The sequence below is a fragment of the Tachysurus vachellii genome, chromosome 3 (assembly GCF_030014155.1).
Source record: "Tachysurus vachellii isolate PV-2020 chromosome 3, HZAU_Pvac_v1, whole genome shotgun sequence".
Lineage (NCBI taxonomy): Eukaryota > Metazoa > Chordata > Actinopteri > Siluriformes > Bagridae > Tachysurus > Tachysurus vachellii.
In genome coordinates this window covers 28,687,322-28,706,361 of record NC_083462.1, presented here as the reverse complement: position 1 = coordinate 28,706,361, position 19,040 = coordinate 28,687,322, and the positions used below count along the sequence as shown (strand labels likewise).

General features: G+C 40.4%; 1 protein-coding gene across 1 annotated transcript in view; it reads left to right on the top strand.

The window, feature by feature from the left end:
• Nucleotides 1-19,040, top strand: part of cdh2 (cadherin 2, type 1, N-cadherin (neuronal)) — a 44,780-nt gene that overhangs the window by 19,023 nt on the left and 6,717 nt on the right. The window contains exons 3-8 of the mRNA XM_060866611.1: nucleotides 12,106-12,323; nucleotides 15,264-15,404; nucleotides 16,091-16,246; nucleotides 17,704-17,848; nucleotides 18,014-18,186; nucleotides 18,317-18,454. Coding sequence (XP_060722594.1) covers nucleotides 12,106-12,323; nucleotides 15,264-15,404; nucleotides 16,091-16,246; nucleotides 17,704-17,848; nucleotides 18,014-18,186; nucleotides 18,317-18,454 — 971 coding nt within the window. The remainder of the gene's footprint in view (nucleotides 1-12,105; nucleotides 12,324-15,263; nucleotides 15,405-16,090; nucleotides 16,247-17,703; nucleotides 17,849-18,013; nucleotides 18,187-18,316; nucleotides 18,455-19,040) is intronic.

The following is a 19,040-nucleotide window of genomic DNA, read 5'->3' as shown; positions in this document are numbered from 1 at the left end:
GACCACTGAAGACCACTGAGGTCATCGTCATGTTCATGAGACTCCTTTTGCTTTGTGATAACTCATGGTGAGTTATCATGCTGAAAATGCCATTAGAAGACGGACAGCAACAATATTTAAACACACTGTAACGTTAAAGTGATGATTGATTGATACTACTACACCCAGAATGTGTCAAGAAAAATTCCCCACACCGTTACACCACCTCCACCAGCCTGGACTGTCGACATGGATTCATGCCGTCGGTGCTAAATTCTGACCCTACCATCTGTGAGCCTCAGCAGAAACTGAGATGCATTACATCAGGCTACGTTTTTTCAGTCTTTATTTGCCTAGTTTTGCTGAGTCTGTGCTCACCTCAGCGTTCAGTTCTGGGCTGACAGAAGTGGAACCTGAAGTGGTCTTCAGTTCCTCATGGCTTCTCACCACAATTGTGCAACGTGATAGTCTGAGTTACTTTAGCCGTGACTGTAGCCTCTGATCCAGCTGAGATGACATTGTTTTCTTATGGCTGTGAACCAGAAATATACCGAATTATTAAATGTAAATGATGGTGTCAAATCTTTAAGCCACAGTCTTTACGCATCAGGGAAATAGAAGGAAGATGATCAGGGCAGTGATTTGTCCTGCATTGTGTATCACTCTGCATGCCACAAAGTTTTCCTATGAAAAAAACTGTTTTGCATTATCACCTGAATGGTGTTGAACGATATTCTGTGTTTAGATCGACATTGGTCAGTACTGAGTGAGGAACGGAAATGTTAAAGTGTGAGATTTATTCTGTGCAGTGATGGATCTGTTGATTGGAGGATTGGGGTTCAAGCCAGTGTTGGGCCCTTGAGCAAGGCCCTTAACCCTCTCTGCTCCAGGGGTGCTGTATCATGGCTGACCCTACACTCTGGGTGCTCTGGGCACTATGGGCAGTGGTGGCTCAAGTGATTAAGGCTCTGAGTTAAAGGATCAGAATTCAAGCCCCATCACTGCCAAGCTGCCAGTGTTGGGCCCTTGAGCAAGGCCCTTAACACTCGAGGTGTGCTGTATCATGGATGACCCTTGCTCCGACCCCAACTTCCAAAGCTGGGATATGTGAATAAAGAATTTCACCGTGCTGTAACGTCTATGGGGTGGCACGGTGGCTTAGTGGTTAGCACGTTCGCCTCACACCTCCAGGGTTGGGGGTTCGAGTCCCGCCTCCACCTTGTGTGTGTGGAGTTTGCATGTTCTCCCCGTGCCTCAGGGGTTTCCTCCGGGTACTCCGGTTTCCTCCCCCGGTCCAAAGACATGCATGGTAGGTTGATTGGCATCTCTGGAAAATTGTCCGTAGTGTGTGATTGCGTGAGTGAATGAGTGTGTGTGTGTGTGTGCCCTGTGATGGGTTTGTATCCTGCCTTGATGCCCGATGACGCCCGAGGTAGTTCGGATAAGCGGTAGAAAATGAATGTAACGTCTATGTGACAATAATAAAGGCTTCTATCGATATCTACTGAATATATTTCAATATCTATATATTTGGTCCAAAGTGTTTAGTTCAGTTGGAACGTTTTAGGACTGTACAGTTAACAGCATCTTTTTTTTTCTCTCTCTCTCCTTTTTCTGCTTCTGCATTTTGTCTGCTTCTGAAATATGTAAGTTGATGGATTCCATTGAAGTTGCTCACCTATCCAATTTCTCCAGAGTGCTCTATAAGCATTTATTAACATGTACAAAAGGCAGCAATTAATAATCTCAGTTCAGTCTCAGTATCGCTCAGTTAAACAGCATTTATCATTTGTGTCAGCGGCGTGCGGAGTATACGCATTCTCCATTTCGATGGATCCTTGTGCTTTTTTTCACGATATTCCTAAGTATCACTGATCTCCTTCCATACCCCGCTTGGCGCCGTGCGGACGTCTGTTTGTTTTGGCGCTTCTATCTCGTCTCAGTGTGGACACACCTGTTTTGAAACCTCTCTCATCTGCAGTAGTCGAGTCCGCCATCAAACACTTATGATATATGACCATGTTATCTTTCTCGCTGAGAGTCTCCAGGGAGAGAAGCTGCCAGATAATAGTTTTTTTTTTTGTTTTTTTTTTGCTTCACTGTCCTTTGTACACACGTGCAGACACACAAACACACATTTTCATGTAAAAAGATTCAGTCCTGGTTTGCTTAGTCAGCTCTAAACAGCACTCGGTATTATTTCTAGGAATAAAATTTTAATCCCTGACTATATTATTATTTATTTTTTTAAATTTATTACTTGTTTGCAGCTGTTAAGATGTTAAATATAAGGTAAATATACCTGTTAAATATAATCTGTTAAGATAAATATAACACACATTTTTGTGTAGAAAAACTCAAGTCAGCAATCTTAATTTCTGGAAAAATACAGGCTTAAAATTATAATCCTTGTTTTTTTTTTTTTATTTTATTTTAATTTATTTAGCAGTTGTTTGGATACAGATTAACAATGTTAAATATAATGAAGCAGACAGGCGCGCGCACACACACACACACACACACACACACTTTTTGGGGTAAAATTTTCCTAGAAAATTTGTAGAAAATCCAGGATTGAAATTATAAAGTCAATTTTTTATTGATTCATGAAACATAATGAAGACACACACACACACACACACACACACACACACACACACACACACACACACACATTTTTTGTAGAAAATATTCAAATCCTGGTTTGACTAGTTATCTTGAAACAGCACTCAGAATTATGTATAGAAAAAGTCAGGATTAAAATTATAATCTGTCTTTTCCTAAAAAAATAAGAGTTGTCTGGATACAGATTAAGATGCTTAACACAATGCGCACACACACACACACACACACATACACACAGTCTTGTGTTTGTCTAGTCATCTTGAGACAACACTCAGTTATTAGCATTTATATTATTTCTAGAAAAATCCAGGAATAAAATGTAATCCCTGTCTTTTGTCATATATATGATATCAGTTGTTTGGATACAGATTAAGATGTTAAATATTATGAACACACACACACACACGCACATTCACACCTGCACAGGGATCGTTCGGAAGGAGATAATGACAGCCCGGGCTGTCAGGATGCCGCTGAGATTGTTGTGTGGAAGATCATTTGCAACACAGATATTTTCTTCTGCGCTTCACAAATCACACCAATTTGCTAGCATCAATTCACAACTTGGTGTTTACTATAACCTCTTAACGAAGCCTGTTTGTTCCGCTGCGTGTTTTTGCACATTTTAGGTGCAGTTTGTTATGTTAAAAGGTGCCTCCAAGACCTGCAAAAATCTTATCATACCTGAAAGATACACCTCTGATTTACAGCCTTATCATACAGTGGATCCTAGTTTCACCCTCAGCTGGAACAGATCTTTTTTTCCCTAAAAAGTGACCCGGGTGACGGATGTCGGTTCGACCGAGCGATTCTCCTTTAAAGCACTGAAAATGACAAACTGTTTCTTTTAGCGACTGCCTGTTTCTTTGTTCGTGTCGAGTACAATTACAACAATCAATGATATTGACCTTAATGAGCTTCCGGTCCATCCACAACTCGCATACCTGAACACACACACACACACACACACACACACACAGACACACAGTATGCTTTCGTACATAAACACAGCCATGCTATAAAGCACCACATGCTGATTTGATTTAGTGACAGCTTTCAGAATCTCTTCCTTTTCTCATCAAAGTTCAACCTGTGATTACTGCATGTGTTCCCAGAGAGACAAGCAGCGAGTGTGTGTGTGTGTGTGTGTGTGTGTGTTTGTGTGGGTAAAGAATCATGTACGCGGTTCATGGAGATAGTCAAGCACTACGGAGGAATGCATTCAAAGAGAATCGCCGTGACGGCTTTGCCTTATGTCGTGTGTGTGTGTGTGTGTGTGTGTGTGTGTGTGTGTGTGGGTGGGTGGTGATAAATCTTAAGTCCTCTCAGAGTTCAAACAAACAAGGTCAGATGTTAAAGTGGGGGCATGCACACAGACACGTTGTTTTTAAAATAAAATCTTTTTGTGAGAACAACAAAATGTCCCGAAGATGCTTTCCAGTGCAAAAGTTACCCCAGGTCTGCTTTCTTTTTCTAATTTTTTACTAAAGGATATTTTGTACTACTAAAGGATATTTTGAAAGGATAAAAAACAATACAAATACAAAAAAGTATATTTTGTAAGATATCACATGTAAGATAAGTTTATTGTGCATAGGTCATACGGTCTGATGATACAAGTCCAGATAGTATAGATCTTTTTTTTTTTTTTTCTTTTTTTTTTCTTTTTAAGGTGCCACATTTAGTAAAGAGCTGCTGGAAAGTTAAATAAAAATCAGATCCTCTTGGGAGCTGTGGCCATCCAGGACTTGAGTGTGACACCTCTGCGTTAACGCGACCAACGAACGTTGTGGCAAAGTTTATATTAACAGACCACCCAGCGTTTTAATAAAGCTCCTGTAGAGCGTTCACATTTCGGGGAGTGAATCAAAACGCCACAATTTCTTCTTCCTCTCGGCTAAAACTAATTATAGCGCAGCCAGAAAAGTTCACCACAAGAAGATGAGTGTAATAATGGTCCTCTCCCTGTGTGTGTGTGTGTGTGTGTGTGTGTGTGTGTGTGTGTGTGTGTGTGTGTGTGAGTGAGAGTGTGTGTGTAATGGAGTCGTTTAACAATTTGAATTTAATCAGGTGTGATGTGCACCATGTTCTTTGGATCTAAATTAAAATCTGCACAAATGAGGGGTGAGGTGAGAGAGAAGGAGACAAGGAAAAGAGGTGATACCTGGGGAGCGTCTATTCTCTCTCTCTCTCTCTCTCTCTCTCTCTCTCTCTCTCTCTCTCTTTCTTTCGCTTTATCTCTTGCCTCTGAGCAGTGGAATGCGCTATGAGCCGAGCAGATAAATATGTACGGTTGTTAGCTGCCATTTTGGATCAAAAGGCCGTGCTAATTCCCATTAACGGAGAAGTATGTGAAAGTCGTATCAGCGGATGCCATTACTAAACACTATAACACTTTGGCAACTAATCAATGACTAGCAGCTCGTTAAGGGCTTTACACATTGTGCTGTTTTTCAAAAGAGATAATGAGTCTCTTTACGACCCTCTGTTTTCTGATGTTAGCTTTTATACCTTAATGTGCACTTTCCCATCACTATTGAACTGAAGAGTGCACCGGAGGGAACGCTTGTATGTGCGTGTCTGTTTGTGTGTGTGTGTGTGTGTGTTGTGTGTTTTGTGTGTGTTGTTTGAAGTTCAGATTCAGATTACCATGCACTCTAAGGGCTAGCTTGAAGAATGGGCACCATTATAGCGAACTGACCTTTACGTAGCTTGGAAAAAGTGAGAGTCATTACAGACAGGCAGTGCTCTGGTCAGCCCTGTGTATTGTAGAGCGAGGCCTTTACCGGCTCATCAAAGCCTACAGAGGCACATTTTAAAGTGATGAAGCCTGCGCACGGCTCCTGGCAGCCAATTGTCGGGTCATTTCAAAGCAAAATTGCTGGACATTTACTGAAACAATTACTTCAAGGGGCTCTTCTAAATGGAAAGGGTCAACACATGGACACTGCTTCCAAGATTCATAGGTATTACTATTGAACTTACACCACACATATGCAAGAGCCCAACCTCCAACATGTAAAAGCCAAAGAAAATGCTCCTGTAACATAAAATTCCCACTCGTTAACTATTCTTACTTAGTAAGTCTGCCTTCTTTCTTACTTGTGTTCAGAGTGACATCAAATCAACATGGCTGCCTCAGAAACAAAAAACACCTGTATTTGCTTCAGAACAATCAACATACAGACATATTTGCTTTGTAAATCTTAAACACTGACTATACTGATATACATCACTCAGCAGAGTCAGACGGAAAGCAAACAAATGTCCATTTTCACTACTTTTGGTGGTTGGGGTCAGAGTGGAGGATCACTCCTGGAGCAGGGAGGGTTAAGGGCCTTGGCTGGGGGCCCCAACGGTGGCAGCTTGGCAGTGATGAGGCTTAACCACTTGAGTTACCACTGCCCCTGACACTGTTGAGCAGGTGTCATCACTTACAATCACAAATCAAATGCAGCATTAATTATTTACTCATTATAGTAATGGGCGATATAAACGATATGCGATATAAACAATACAAAATTGGCCTACGATAGAGATTTTAATCTCGATAATGCATGTTGATGACGCAATATACCCGCGAAATTTAGAGCTACGAGCTGCAGCCGGCTGCAACGAATCATCATATTCGTCATCTTGAATAAACATGGCTGAAAGCGTCAGCGAAACAGAGGAGCTCGTGAAAAAGACCGGTGCAACATCTATTATTTGGACTTGGTTTGGATTTAAGCCGTCCGACGAGCAGCAGATAAAGGATATACTCAGTAGAGAGGAGAAAAAATATACTCAGTAGAGTGTGTGGGTTCAAAAGTTAAGAGCTAACAGCTAAGAGCTAATTCACAGTGTCCGTTCCTTTATTAACAAGACACCAGTTTTAATTTCATTAGGAGAACAAAATGTTTAAAACCAAATGCGTTACCTCGGCTTCAGGTTTGAAATATGTTTTTATTTAAAGTATCTGTGCATTAACACAAAATAATTTTCTTTGCCTAATTAATACTGGAAGTATTTTCAGTACAGTGTATGTTCCTTAACTAAAAAGACACTGCAACTTGGGTGGCATTTAAGAACCAAGGACTTAAACTAAGTATAGTGCCTTTTAGAAGGAAAGACTTTTATTTATCTGCAACATTTTGTTGTATAATTACAGTTTTGCTTTTGCACAATAAATGTTCTCAAAACGACATACGTTTCTTTATTTCTTAAAAAAAAATACATTTAGCAGTTTGGCTTTCCTAAGGGTCTGTGTAACCTGTTCTGAAATGGCTCTATTATAATTTATATAGCGCAATATATATCGTTATCGCAAGAGGCTGCAATGTATATCGCAATATGGATTTTAGGCCATATCGCCCATCCCTAACTCATTACCTCATTATCTATTAGGTATACGACGGATCCAGAGTCTGTCCTGCGAACACTGGGTGTAGACATGTAATATTAACAGTCTACAATTAATGTTAGTAAGCAGTTGTGAGACAATTCATGACTTATCCATCTAATTCCCATCAGCTGAATTATAATTCCAAAATTCTTGAATGTGGAAACTGTAGTCACAAATTTGGAAGCAGAATGACTTTGTTTTGCTGTAATTATTATTGCCCTTCACTGGAACTCAAAGCCTCGAAGCTGTTCCAGCATGACAAGAGCATTAGTGAGATCAGACACTGATGTTGTAAGAGTGAGGAGGTCTGGGGTGCAGTCGGTGTTCCAGTTCATTCTGAAACACCGACTGCACCCCAGACCTCCTCACTCTTACAACATCAGTGTCTAATCTCACTAATGCTCTTGTGTCTAAATGATCACAAATCCCCACAGCCATGTTGTAATATCCAGTAGAAAGCCTCCTCAGAAAAGTGGAGCTTATTATAACAGCCAAGGGAGAATAAGTCTGGACTGGGATGTTCCAACTAGAATGTACAGATGTACAGACAGTAATATGTTTCAATAGATAAATATCCTCAATAACAGATAAAACTCGCAAAACCCTAAATGCAAAATAACTTACTGCTAATATACAAAAACAAAACAGTCAAACAACATAATCAATTGTGACTGAGTCTACAGGAAGTGAACAAATTGTCACAATTTTTAATATATTAAACATAATACACCGTAATAACATAATAACATATTTTCATTCTAAGTTAGACTAATGATGTGTGACACAGTTGTGTTCCTGCGTTAGGTATGAGAATCCATAGAAAAAGAAATAAACTAGATCACAGCATCACAGGGCGCCATTACAGAATGTTTTTCGGCTTCCCGTATTTGTTTCCATTTTCATCTTGCCAGGTTGTAGAGTTTAGGTTATTAGTTTAGGGCTATTAAACTTGAATCAGCTTACCAGCAAACAGACAACTTTGCATTTGTGGCTCATGAACAGAAAACAACATCATTTCAAATATGCAGTTTGATACTAGCTTAAGTTCCAAATGCTTTGCAAAGATATTAGAACGTTGAATATATGGCAGATGTAAGAGCTTTATATCTGGTGGCCTAGGGCAGAATTCTGGAGCGTTTTTCGAGAAGAGAGCTGATTGTCACACCGAGTTAACGCTTAATGCTAATACGAGCAGCCTTAGTGTTTCTTCATCAGCTATTCTCATCAGCAAGCAAGCAAAGACCTACTCATCAAATCACTTAACAAATCAGCCCTCCCTGCTGTGTGTGTGTGTGTGTGTGTGTGAGTGAGTGAGTGAGTGTGTGAGCGTGAACGTCCTCATTTGAACAATGGTTGAAGCAAAGGTCGCTCAGATGTTTTTATAATCTCCTATTAGTTTTGATTCTCCTGGCTGTGGATTGTAAACAGTTTACTCCGAAGTGGCAACCCTTCAGTATTTCAGTTCTGTTTTAAATTCTGTCTCACAAGCAGCTATCCTCGTTTAACCCACATCTAACGCCGCTGTGCTTCTGTCTAATTTAGAATTGTCCTCAGATAAAACCTGGTTCATGTTCGGGAAAAATCAATCTGGCCCTGAAAACACGACCTGAAACATGACATGTCAGGGACTTGCAGGAGGCTTTCCTGGCTAACCCACAACATTATTAGCTCATTCAGCAAGACCACAGCACAGTTGAACTCTTAACTCATGCTGGTTCATAAAGGTGTGGATATCCTTTCTATACATTTTCATACCGTAGTGCTGTCTGCAAAGCAAATCACAGGTTCCTGTTCAAGATATATGACGCAATACACAAATATCATAAACCAAGGCATTCAAATTCTTCTATCTAGAGAAAGGAATTTGCATAGATGTGACTTCAGTAGTGAGGGAGTGTATGCGGAACAGGCGTTTCTCAGAAACGCAGCAAGAAATTCTTCTCCCTAGAATCAGAAAATGTAAAAAATAATTTGTGTTTTGACAGTGATTCAGGATATATTCACTGTATAGGATATACACACATACATGAAATACACACTGGATATACATACTGACTTATTGGAAAGGCTCTCTCACTCTCTGTCTCTCATTCTGACTGCAGGTGCATACAAAACCTACTGTTATTAAGCTGCTAAACCATGTAATTAAGTTCGGTTCCTTTCTGTCTGTTTATTTTCATCCCATTCAGACCATTTGCTCATCAGGCAGGGGGATCAGTATGCCAATAAACAGTAGTGTCCACCTGTGTGTGTGTGTGTGTGTGTGTGTGTGTGTGTGTGTGTGTGTGTGTGTGTGTGTGTGTGTGTGAGTCCAGGAAGATAGACGTTAGTCAGAGGGCGACTCACGGTTATCTCTATGGAAGCAGAACTCACACACACATCCACACACACACACACACACACACACACACACACACACACACACACACACACACACCTTTCTCCCAACCATCAAATTAAACCCACACCTCGACCAGCACACATACTCACACTTCTTGGATGCTTTATGGGCAGCAGAGCCACCAGGGGCCTCAGATATCGCGGAACATCAGGCCTATTTTCTTTATGAATCTCCGGTGTGTAAAAAACAGCACTCGAGGCGATGGAAATGACAGGAGTCTTTTCGTTCGTCAGAGGGAGCCCAGTGCAAATAACAGTTTACAGAAATCATTCTGGTCCAGTAGTGTGGTGAGAGAACTCATATTCACAATCCAATAAACACAATCCCCCCACTCATCGCCTGCAGCAGATCTTTATCTAATAATCACTAATGAGCACTCATTGCTTGGAGTGGCACATTACGCTAACTGATTTTTGTAGCCTAGTTTATTATCCTTAAAGTTCCTCATATAATAACCATTGATTAATCTGAGCGGTAAGTGGAATTTTTCCAACATGTATTCTTAATTAGCAGACTAATTAGCACTGCATATGTGTACGTGCACATAAAAAAAATAACCCACCCAATTGAAACAGCGTAGAGTTTACCTGAGGGCTCGTGCTTAGTCCTAATAGGAACGAACAGCAGAGGACAATAAAGAAGAGAAGAAAATGTAGCTCCGAGGCTGAAAAATCTGGGTTTAAAATGATGTACTAAATCCATTATCCATTTTAAACCCCATGCAAAAATAACACGCATTAGTGCGTGAGCATGTGTTTATTATCATTTATTATTTTTATATTTTTATTTGAAATAAAAGCTGTAATGAAGGTGAATCTATGCATATAAACTAAGTATTCGTATAAATGCCACAGAGAAGCAAAACATTGTCTCTACCCTGAGCCAATTACTTTCTCCTGGGAGCAAACCAATGCTAACCAACGACTATTAATAGCGACTAAACAGAAAAGTAATCAATTTTTACTTTTGAATTTTGAAAAATTGACTAAACTAAAACTGTTGTAAAAAAATATATATTATAAACAGCTAAATAAACTGTAGAGCTAATGCTAATCAACAACAATTATCAATAGCTAAATAAACTGCAGAGCTAATGCTAATTAACAACTATTATCAACAGCTAAATAAACTGTAGAGCTAATGCTAATCAACAACAATTATCAATAGCTAAATAAACTGCAGAGCTAATGCTAATTAACAACTATTATCAACAGCTAAATAAACTGTAGAGCTAATGCTAATCAACAACAATTATCAACAGCTAAATAAACTGTAGAGCTAATGCTAATCAACAACTATTATCAACAGCTAAATAAACTGTGGAGCTAATGCTAATCAACAATTATCAATAGCTAAATAAACTGTGGAGCTAATCTAATCAACAACAATTATCAACAGCCGAATAGACTGTAAAGCTAATGCTACGTAGCAACTATTATTAACAGCTAAATAAACTGTACATCCAATGCTAAAAATATTGACACAGAACAGAAAATGTGTTAGTTTTATTAGCTGCGCCATTAATATGGATGGATGGATGGATGGATGGATTGATGCTGTGAAATGTGGTCCAAAAGTAAACCTTTTACTTTTACTGTCATCCTTTTTCTTCTTTATTTTTGGCTTAACACATTTAGGTCACATTAACTGTGAAAACACTGAGGTACCTCTGAGGTAATTCTGAGGAAATCGCATACAATGGGGAATTTGACTGACAGGTAGTGATTCTCATCTCAGGTATTACAAACTCTACTGCTACGAAGCATGAGATGTGAACAGGGGGTGCATTACACAGTGTTGTATACACATTTGTAGAGCAATTTTTTTGTCGCACAGCGTTTGTGTAAATGTACGTGTATGTGTATGCTTGTGTTTGTGAAGACAAAGAAAACGAGAAGGCATCATTTCTGCCGAGCGTCCCGCGGCGTTCTTTTTGAATAAGCAGCACTCTGGTGGTGGCGTGTGCTCTATAGTGAGAATGATGAGACTGATCAATGTAAATAGCTACTGGTCAATAATCACACTCCACATCCAATGGCAGCATGGCACACTAATTCATCCTCTTTCTCCAATGAGCTCTAATAATGAGGCATAGCTTTTGGAGAGCGGAAGATGCGAAAGCGAGAGCTGAGTCAATACACCCATTCAACAAATGAGGCACACTCCCACTCCATCTCTCCCACCGCTAACTGTGTAATTGTTTTGCCTTTAATAGCAGCATAATGAGCGAATGCAAGCCATTTATTTGTTCTTTGTGTGTTTCTAACGCGATTCCCTCTGGCATTGTAGCTGACTCTCTATCCTATCCCGCTTTGCATTTCTTTCTTTCCCTGTCTCTCGCCACCTCTGTTTCTTTGTTTCGTCTCCCCTCGTCTTCATCGCACACCTGGATGCCTGCAGGTGTAAGCCTGAACATAAATAATGCAGAAGAGTGTTAGGGTACCAGATATCCTATCCTTTCTTCTTCTCTCTACTTCTACTCTCTCTCTCTGTCTCCCTCTTTCTCCTTCACCCTTCCTGTCTCAGTATGCATGTTCCCCACTTCCTTGCTCGATGTCCTCTCCTCTCAAATGAAGCCACAATTCCCTCCTGGTCTAGTGAGGATGTCACTTTGTTGTATGCTCATGTATCTTTTTTTTAAGATGCTTGTTGCCAAGAGGAAATGCTATGCTGGCTCATACGTACCCCCCCACCACCTTCCTTTGTCTTCCCTCAGTGAGCTTCATAGACTGTGGTAAAGGTTCCAATCTGCGCTTTGAGAGCAGTTACCCCGCGGATTTCCGGATAGGACAAGACGGCACGGTGTACGCCACAAGAACTCTGCGCATATCAGACAGAAAGGAATGGAGCCTAGAGATCAGCGCAAAAGATAAGGAGAGACAGGGGGTGTGGCTAACTCAAGTTTCCTTCACACTACCAGACACACCTAAACAGGTAAGTCTAAGTTTATATCACTTTTTTTTCCATATCGTCTCAGTTATAAGCGGGTCCACAAAAACCACCATCCAGTCTTATCTGTGTAAATGCTTTATGATAAATAGGTTCAAAGATATGGCAAAGTAAAATGTATTTGTTTTCAAGTCTAAATTCAAGCTCAATGACTTTAAAAATTGAAATATCAATATGATTGTGTTAATATTGTGATATTTGGGAAAAAAAAAAATATATATATATATATATATATATATATATATATATATATATATATATATATAAACATTAAATATTAACATATATTATTCATTCATTCATCTTCTACCGCTTATCCGAACTACCTCGGGTAACGGGGAGCCTGTGCCTATCTCAGGCGTCATTGGGCATCAAGGCAGGATACACCCTGGATGGAGTGCCAACCCATCGCAGGGCACACACACACTCTCATTCACTCACGCAATCACACACTACGGACAATTTTCCAGAGATGCCAATCAACCTACCATGCATGTCTTTGGACCGGGGGAGGAAACCGGAGTACCCGGAGGAAACCCCCGAGGCACGGGGAGAACATGCAAACTCCACACACAAGGTGGAGGCGGGAATCGAACCCCGACCCTGGAGGTGTGAGGCGAACGTGCTAACCACTAAGCCACCGTGCCCCCACATATATTATATATATGTTAATATATATTAACACAATCATATTGATATTTAAAGTTTATATATATTTACTGTGTGAAAGTTAGGTAAGACTTTTCTTTTTCTTTTCTTTTTTTATTTAAATATAGAATTTAAATTATGGATTATTAGATGGTGTGGTGATGGAAACCAAAGTAACTTCACATAATATAAAATATATTTACATTAAAGTCTTAAATACGTGTTGTGATTTTCATTTCATAAGCTTGAATTTATCAGGAAAATTCACATAGCTAATAAGATATATTCACGTTTATGCAGCGTTGCGTTTCATTTACAACACCCACAATGTATTTTACTCTGTACTCAGTCCACAGTAAAGCATTACCGCTGCCCTAGCACCCTGAGAATAGTGCTCTAATTAAGTCTTAACTGTGCTAAATTGTGGTCGAGGCAGAGGAGGGGGATACGGTAGAGGAGATGTGCTCCCTCAGCTAGAGATCAACAGCATTACTTACTCTCTCAGAAAGAGAAAGTGAAGATTGCTACTGTGCACATACACAGGCAGAAGAGAGATGGGAATGGGATAGAGGTGGCAGTGTTGGGGTGTGGGGGGGAGTGTAATGGCAGGTTTTCGGAGGAAATGAACAGAAAATGAGCTGGGACAGGAGAGAAGGTGGGTAGAAACATATAACAGTAAGAAAAAGCAAGTGGGTGTTAGTAAAAAGCGACTGAAAGAAAGGACGAAAGATACAAGAGGAATAATAGGTGAGAGAGAGAGCAAGCGAAAATAAAGTGTTTGTGTTCAGAGAGAGAGAGAGAGAGAGAGCGCTGTATGAGCCTCTTGTTGATCTTCATGTTGTTGCTGTTGATATTAACGTTGCTCCACTCTTTGTAATTGTAATGGCCTGGCTCATCACCCGAGTCATATCTACACCAGCCAGAGACTGGAGACACACAGAGAGAGAGAGACAGAGAGTCTGCCTTTCTGCCAGCACTCTTCTGCCCACACTACTGCCCTGCCATTACCATCAATATTTAACCAGAGGAATAGAGAGATTGTGTCAAGAGGGACTTACAATCGAAACTGAATCGAAATCAAATGCACAGGAACACGCACACATACAAACACACACTCTCACACGCACATTTGTCTTTGTATCCTTGTGAGGACCTTCGATTGACATAGTTATTAACGATAACCTTAACCACAGGAACAAAAAGGAAACATTCAGCTCTTTTTTTTAAGCTGTATTCCTTGTGAAAACCAGCTAAAGGTCTCTACAAAGTCAAGACTGTCAGCTATTCCTACCTTTTATGAGGATATTTGGTCCCTACCACCGTATGTAACATGCATACTCTTTTATATCTCTCATATTTGTTTACTTTTTCCATGACATGGTTTATTAACTCAGCTAATACCTATATTATAAGTCTGCCAATAATACGGCTGCGCACTAATCCTAAAATCCAACTTCACAGAGACGAGCTAAACGCGCTCAAAGGTCATAATCATCGAGTATTCCTGTCATCATGAGGACATATGGGCTCGTAATGCCAGAAATACTTGAGAGTTAATGCATGCCCTGCACACAGATGTAGTGGCACAGATGTAGTAATGTTAAGCATGCACTGTGTGTGCCTGCGTTCCTACCTTAATAACCTGTTAGTGCCTAGAGGGCTTTTTTATTCTGCTGCCCTTGGAAACCTGAGTGCAATCGTACCGTTCTAGTCAAACATCCACTCTAGTGTGTCTGGCCTTGAATCACATGCTCGCTCTCTCTCTCTCTCTCTCTCTCTCTCTCTCTCTCTCTCTCTCTCTCTTTCTCTTATACACACACACAGATAATGGAAAAGCTATACTCTAAGCTCTACAGAATAAATGCACTACATAAAGTTAATCTGTCTTAAGAATGTGATCTCTGCGAATAGATTCCTGCTACAAAAGCTTCACCCATACAAATGCTTACACACGCGCATACTCATTATACACATGCCTACACACACACACACACACACACATACACATACATCATGTAGACATGTGCGCATGGACATATGCGGTAGGTTTTATATTTTATATCAGGAGCCTGAGTCAGTGAAATTTATGACCACATTAAAGAGAGTAAAATTAATGCTGTAAATATTTAGGTCCACAGACAGGAGGGGAAAAGGCTCTGCGGAGTGTGTGTGTGTGTGTGTGTGTGTGGTAAGGTAAGAGAGAGAGAGCACAGAGAACACAGAGTGCAGTACCCAGGGGTGTGCCTGAGGATCTAACAGAGTTATTCGTGTTCGCAGGTGCCTGAGATCGTGTTTCCATGGCGCAGCGTCGTCGTCGGGGGCGACGGTAGCATGAGCCGCGTGAAAAGAGACTGGGTCATTCCTCCCATCAACGTCCCTGAAAACTCCCGAGGACAGTTCCCAGAGGAGCTTGTCAAAGTGCGCACACACACACACACACACACGCACACACAAGCATAGACATAAATCTCTACAGAAACAGTACAATATTTGTATGAACTGGCTTTAGATTATAATCTAATCTGAATAAATTAATTGTTGCCATCTCTTAATGACTCTTAATGATACGGTCTCGATTAGCTTGTATGCATTCTGAAACTTAATACAACTTTTGTCACACCGATTTGCAGTAAGGAAAGTCAAATAAAAAAAAAAATGACAGCCTCTTTGTAGTGACCTCATTCTGCCTTGTCACAGAGGCCCCAGATCTTCTGTTGATGTGTTGTCAAAAAATGCTTGTAAACTCAATGCAGGCGCAATCTTCAATTATGACACATCACAGCTTCACTAATTTGTGTATTACGAGGCATATCGATATCACAGAGTGTTCCAGGATAATAGAAGTGCTTTGTCTTTGCTCTGAGAAAATTGCACTCAACTGATTCATTAAAAAGGATTTCAAAGTTCTGTTTTTTTATATTCTAGCTTTTATGATTTTCTACAAGTGTTATGTTTCGACATTAACATCTATTATTTTCAGAAAACACCCTCACACACACACACAAACATATTACAATATAATGATCATGTTTGTTAAAATTCTACAAAAAACGAATCACATAATGAATTACAAGCAGACTAAAACTTGTGTTTTTTTTTTCCAGATTCGTTCAGACAGAGATAAGATTAACACACTGCGCTACAGTGTGACGGGACCAGGAGCTGATCAGTCTCCTACCGGCCTCTTCATCATCGACCCCATCAATGGACAGCTGTCTGTCACTAAGCCTCTAGACCGAGAACAGATCTCCAATTTCCATGTAAGCATGTTTGTATCTTTGTGTGTGTGTGTGTGTTTAACAGGTCGCAGTGTTGCATGGTTTTGTCTCTTTACAAATAATGCTATAGGTGTATCACTTAGGGAAATGCGTCTGATCTGCAGCTTGTGTGGCAAAAATTTTTTTTTAGTTGCCCTGACGAAGGTTAGGGTTAAATTTGTTTACAGTTCTGTGAGGTGCATTCATATTTAGAGGGTTTTAGAGGCCATGCTGCTCCCTTTATCCGTGTGTGTGTTTGTGTGTGTGTGTGTGTGTCCCACAATCCTGCATTCCAGCGTTGAGACACTAATACTCCCATTAAACTGCTTATCCTGGTTACCATGGCAATCTGAGAATGCAACTTTTGACCTCTGTTTAAAATAAGAGTGGAGTAGTCAGATTTTTGAGCTTAGAAAGAAGAGCTTATCTTAACACACACACACACACACACACACTCCTTGATAATGAGGACAGTGCATATACACTCTCCCCCACATTACGAGCAATAAGCTCTGCCTGCCCAAAGCATTACTATTAATCTGTCACTATATGCTCTGTACATCATTTTACACAGAACACTGTAAAGGTCAGGGGTAAATGAGATACAACAACAACAATAACAAGTATCTCTTGTCTTTCATGATGTCTGAACAGGTCTTATTTAGATTTTGTTTGTGTGTGTTTGTCAAAGTAAATTTGAAACCTAAAAGAAATCACTATGCATTACTGCACCCGAGCACCGCTTGACTAGTGTGTACATTAGTTGTGCACTAGATTTATAGTGCATTATGGGTAATAAGAGTTCTCAATCCACAGAGAGTTTGGACAAAATGGCTAGTGCACTATGGGATGGTAAAAAGGGAAGCGCTTCAGACACGGCAATTGTCTTGTGTCCACTGGCTCCAGCAGCTAATCAAAGCCAACATGGGGGCTGAAACGTTTGTAATTGGTTAAGTGCTGCACCTAATGAAAATGGACAGGAAGCAAGGGCTTGCCACATCTTCAGTTAAATAAATAGCCTGGTACTAGCCCTGTTTTTGGAAATGAACTGAAGCCAGTTGGCGTTAATGTTTAATGAAACGTCTCCTGCTATTTAATTCATTCGCAATTTTTTTTTTTTATTTAATGTCTTTAATTCAATGTTTAATTCCTCTTTGGTGGCATAAACCTTGGATAATAAAGAGAGATTGGGAATACTTATTCATATTTTCGTAACATAATTAGTATCAAGGCATTTTATTTATCGGTTTATTTTCAGCCAGTTACTGTATATTATATTAAATTTGATTATATTATATTAGATTATATTATATTACAGTTTGAGCTGCTGTTTCATTATATAAGTGGTGCTTTTGGATCTTGGTTGCTGTTCACAGAACTTCTGTCATGATATCATGTTACTCTGCTTATTATTAAGTTTGACATCTTTGAGTTAACATCATGTTTGTGTTTTGCCCCAGCTGCGCGCTCATGCTGTGGACATTAACGGCAATCAGATGGAGAATCCCATTGATATTGTCATCAACGTCATCGACATGAACGACAACAGACCAGAGTTTACCCATCAGATCTGGAACGGCACGGTGGACGAGGGCGCCAAACCAGGTACTTTAGTCCACACGCGCTCCCACTATTGAAATTCGCAGCTGAAATTCTAATCCCCGCTTATATCACGAGCGAGTTTGCTGCACCTGCTAGTTGTTGGTCTGACAGATGGCCATCGTTGTAAGAAATCCAAACCAAATCACTGTTTCTCTCCACTGCATGAAGGCACTTTCGTGATGACAGTCACGTCACAAGATAAGGACGACCCCAACACAGCCAACGGCATGCTGAGATACAAGATCCTCTCTCAGAGTCCCGAGACTCCGTCCACCAACATGTTCACCATCAATAACAAGACAGGCAAAATCATCACCGTAGCCGCAGGCCTCGACAGAGAGGTGGGCATCTGCGCGCGCGTGTGTGTGTGTGTGTGTGTGTAGAAATGTTTTCTCCAATGTCAACCTCTAGCAATACCATCCTTCACTATTTTTATTCTCGCCGTGGTGTGTGTGTGTGTGTTGTGAGTAGAAAGTGTCCCAGTACACTCTGATCATCCAGGCCACTGATATGGAGGGAAATCCGACATACGGCCTGTCCAACACTGCTACCGCCATCATACGGCTGCTTGACGTCAATGACAACGCCCCAGAGTTCACCAGAGACACAGTGAGTTCGTTGTACATGTCCACCTACTTCTAAACAAAGTGAGAAAACCAGAAAAGAGTTTCCTATTCATTCAGACACACAAAAAGTTTTTGTCTTTGTCCCAGTTTGAAATCAGTTGAGATGTGAACTACCTACAACATTGCTCTGAAATTTGTAGATAAACTTAAACTTGTTTTGTACTCCATGGAAATCAAAGTACAAAGCAGAAGCGGAAGCTACACCTCACACCTTCGGTATTCCAGGCTCTGGATGTGTGTACTGGATGTCTCACTGGCCACGACATTATTAACCCTGTTAAAGAAACTTTGTTGTTTGAATGCATTCATTCATTCGTATTGCCTTGAAATTCTCCGAGCTTGTACCTGACGCTTTCCCACAGCCTCCAAATGTCACAGCTAGTGCTACTGAACCGCAGTATCAGGGGACAGTACTGTTACATTTGATTTCCTAAATGTGTCCTAGCACATCCATCTTAATCGGCTAAAGCAGATGTCAGCAATGCTAATCTTTAGGGAGACGGCGTCAGATCAGGAAGTTAATACTAGCAGCTAGTAAACATTGGAGGTTTGGCAACGGTTTTTATTTC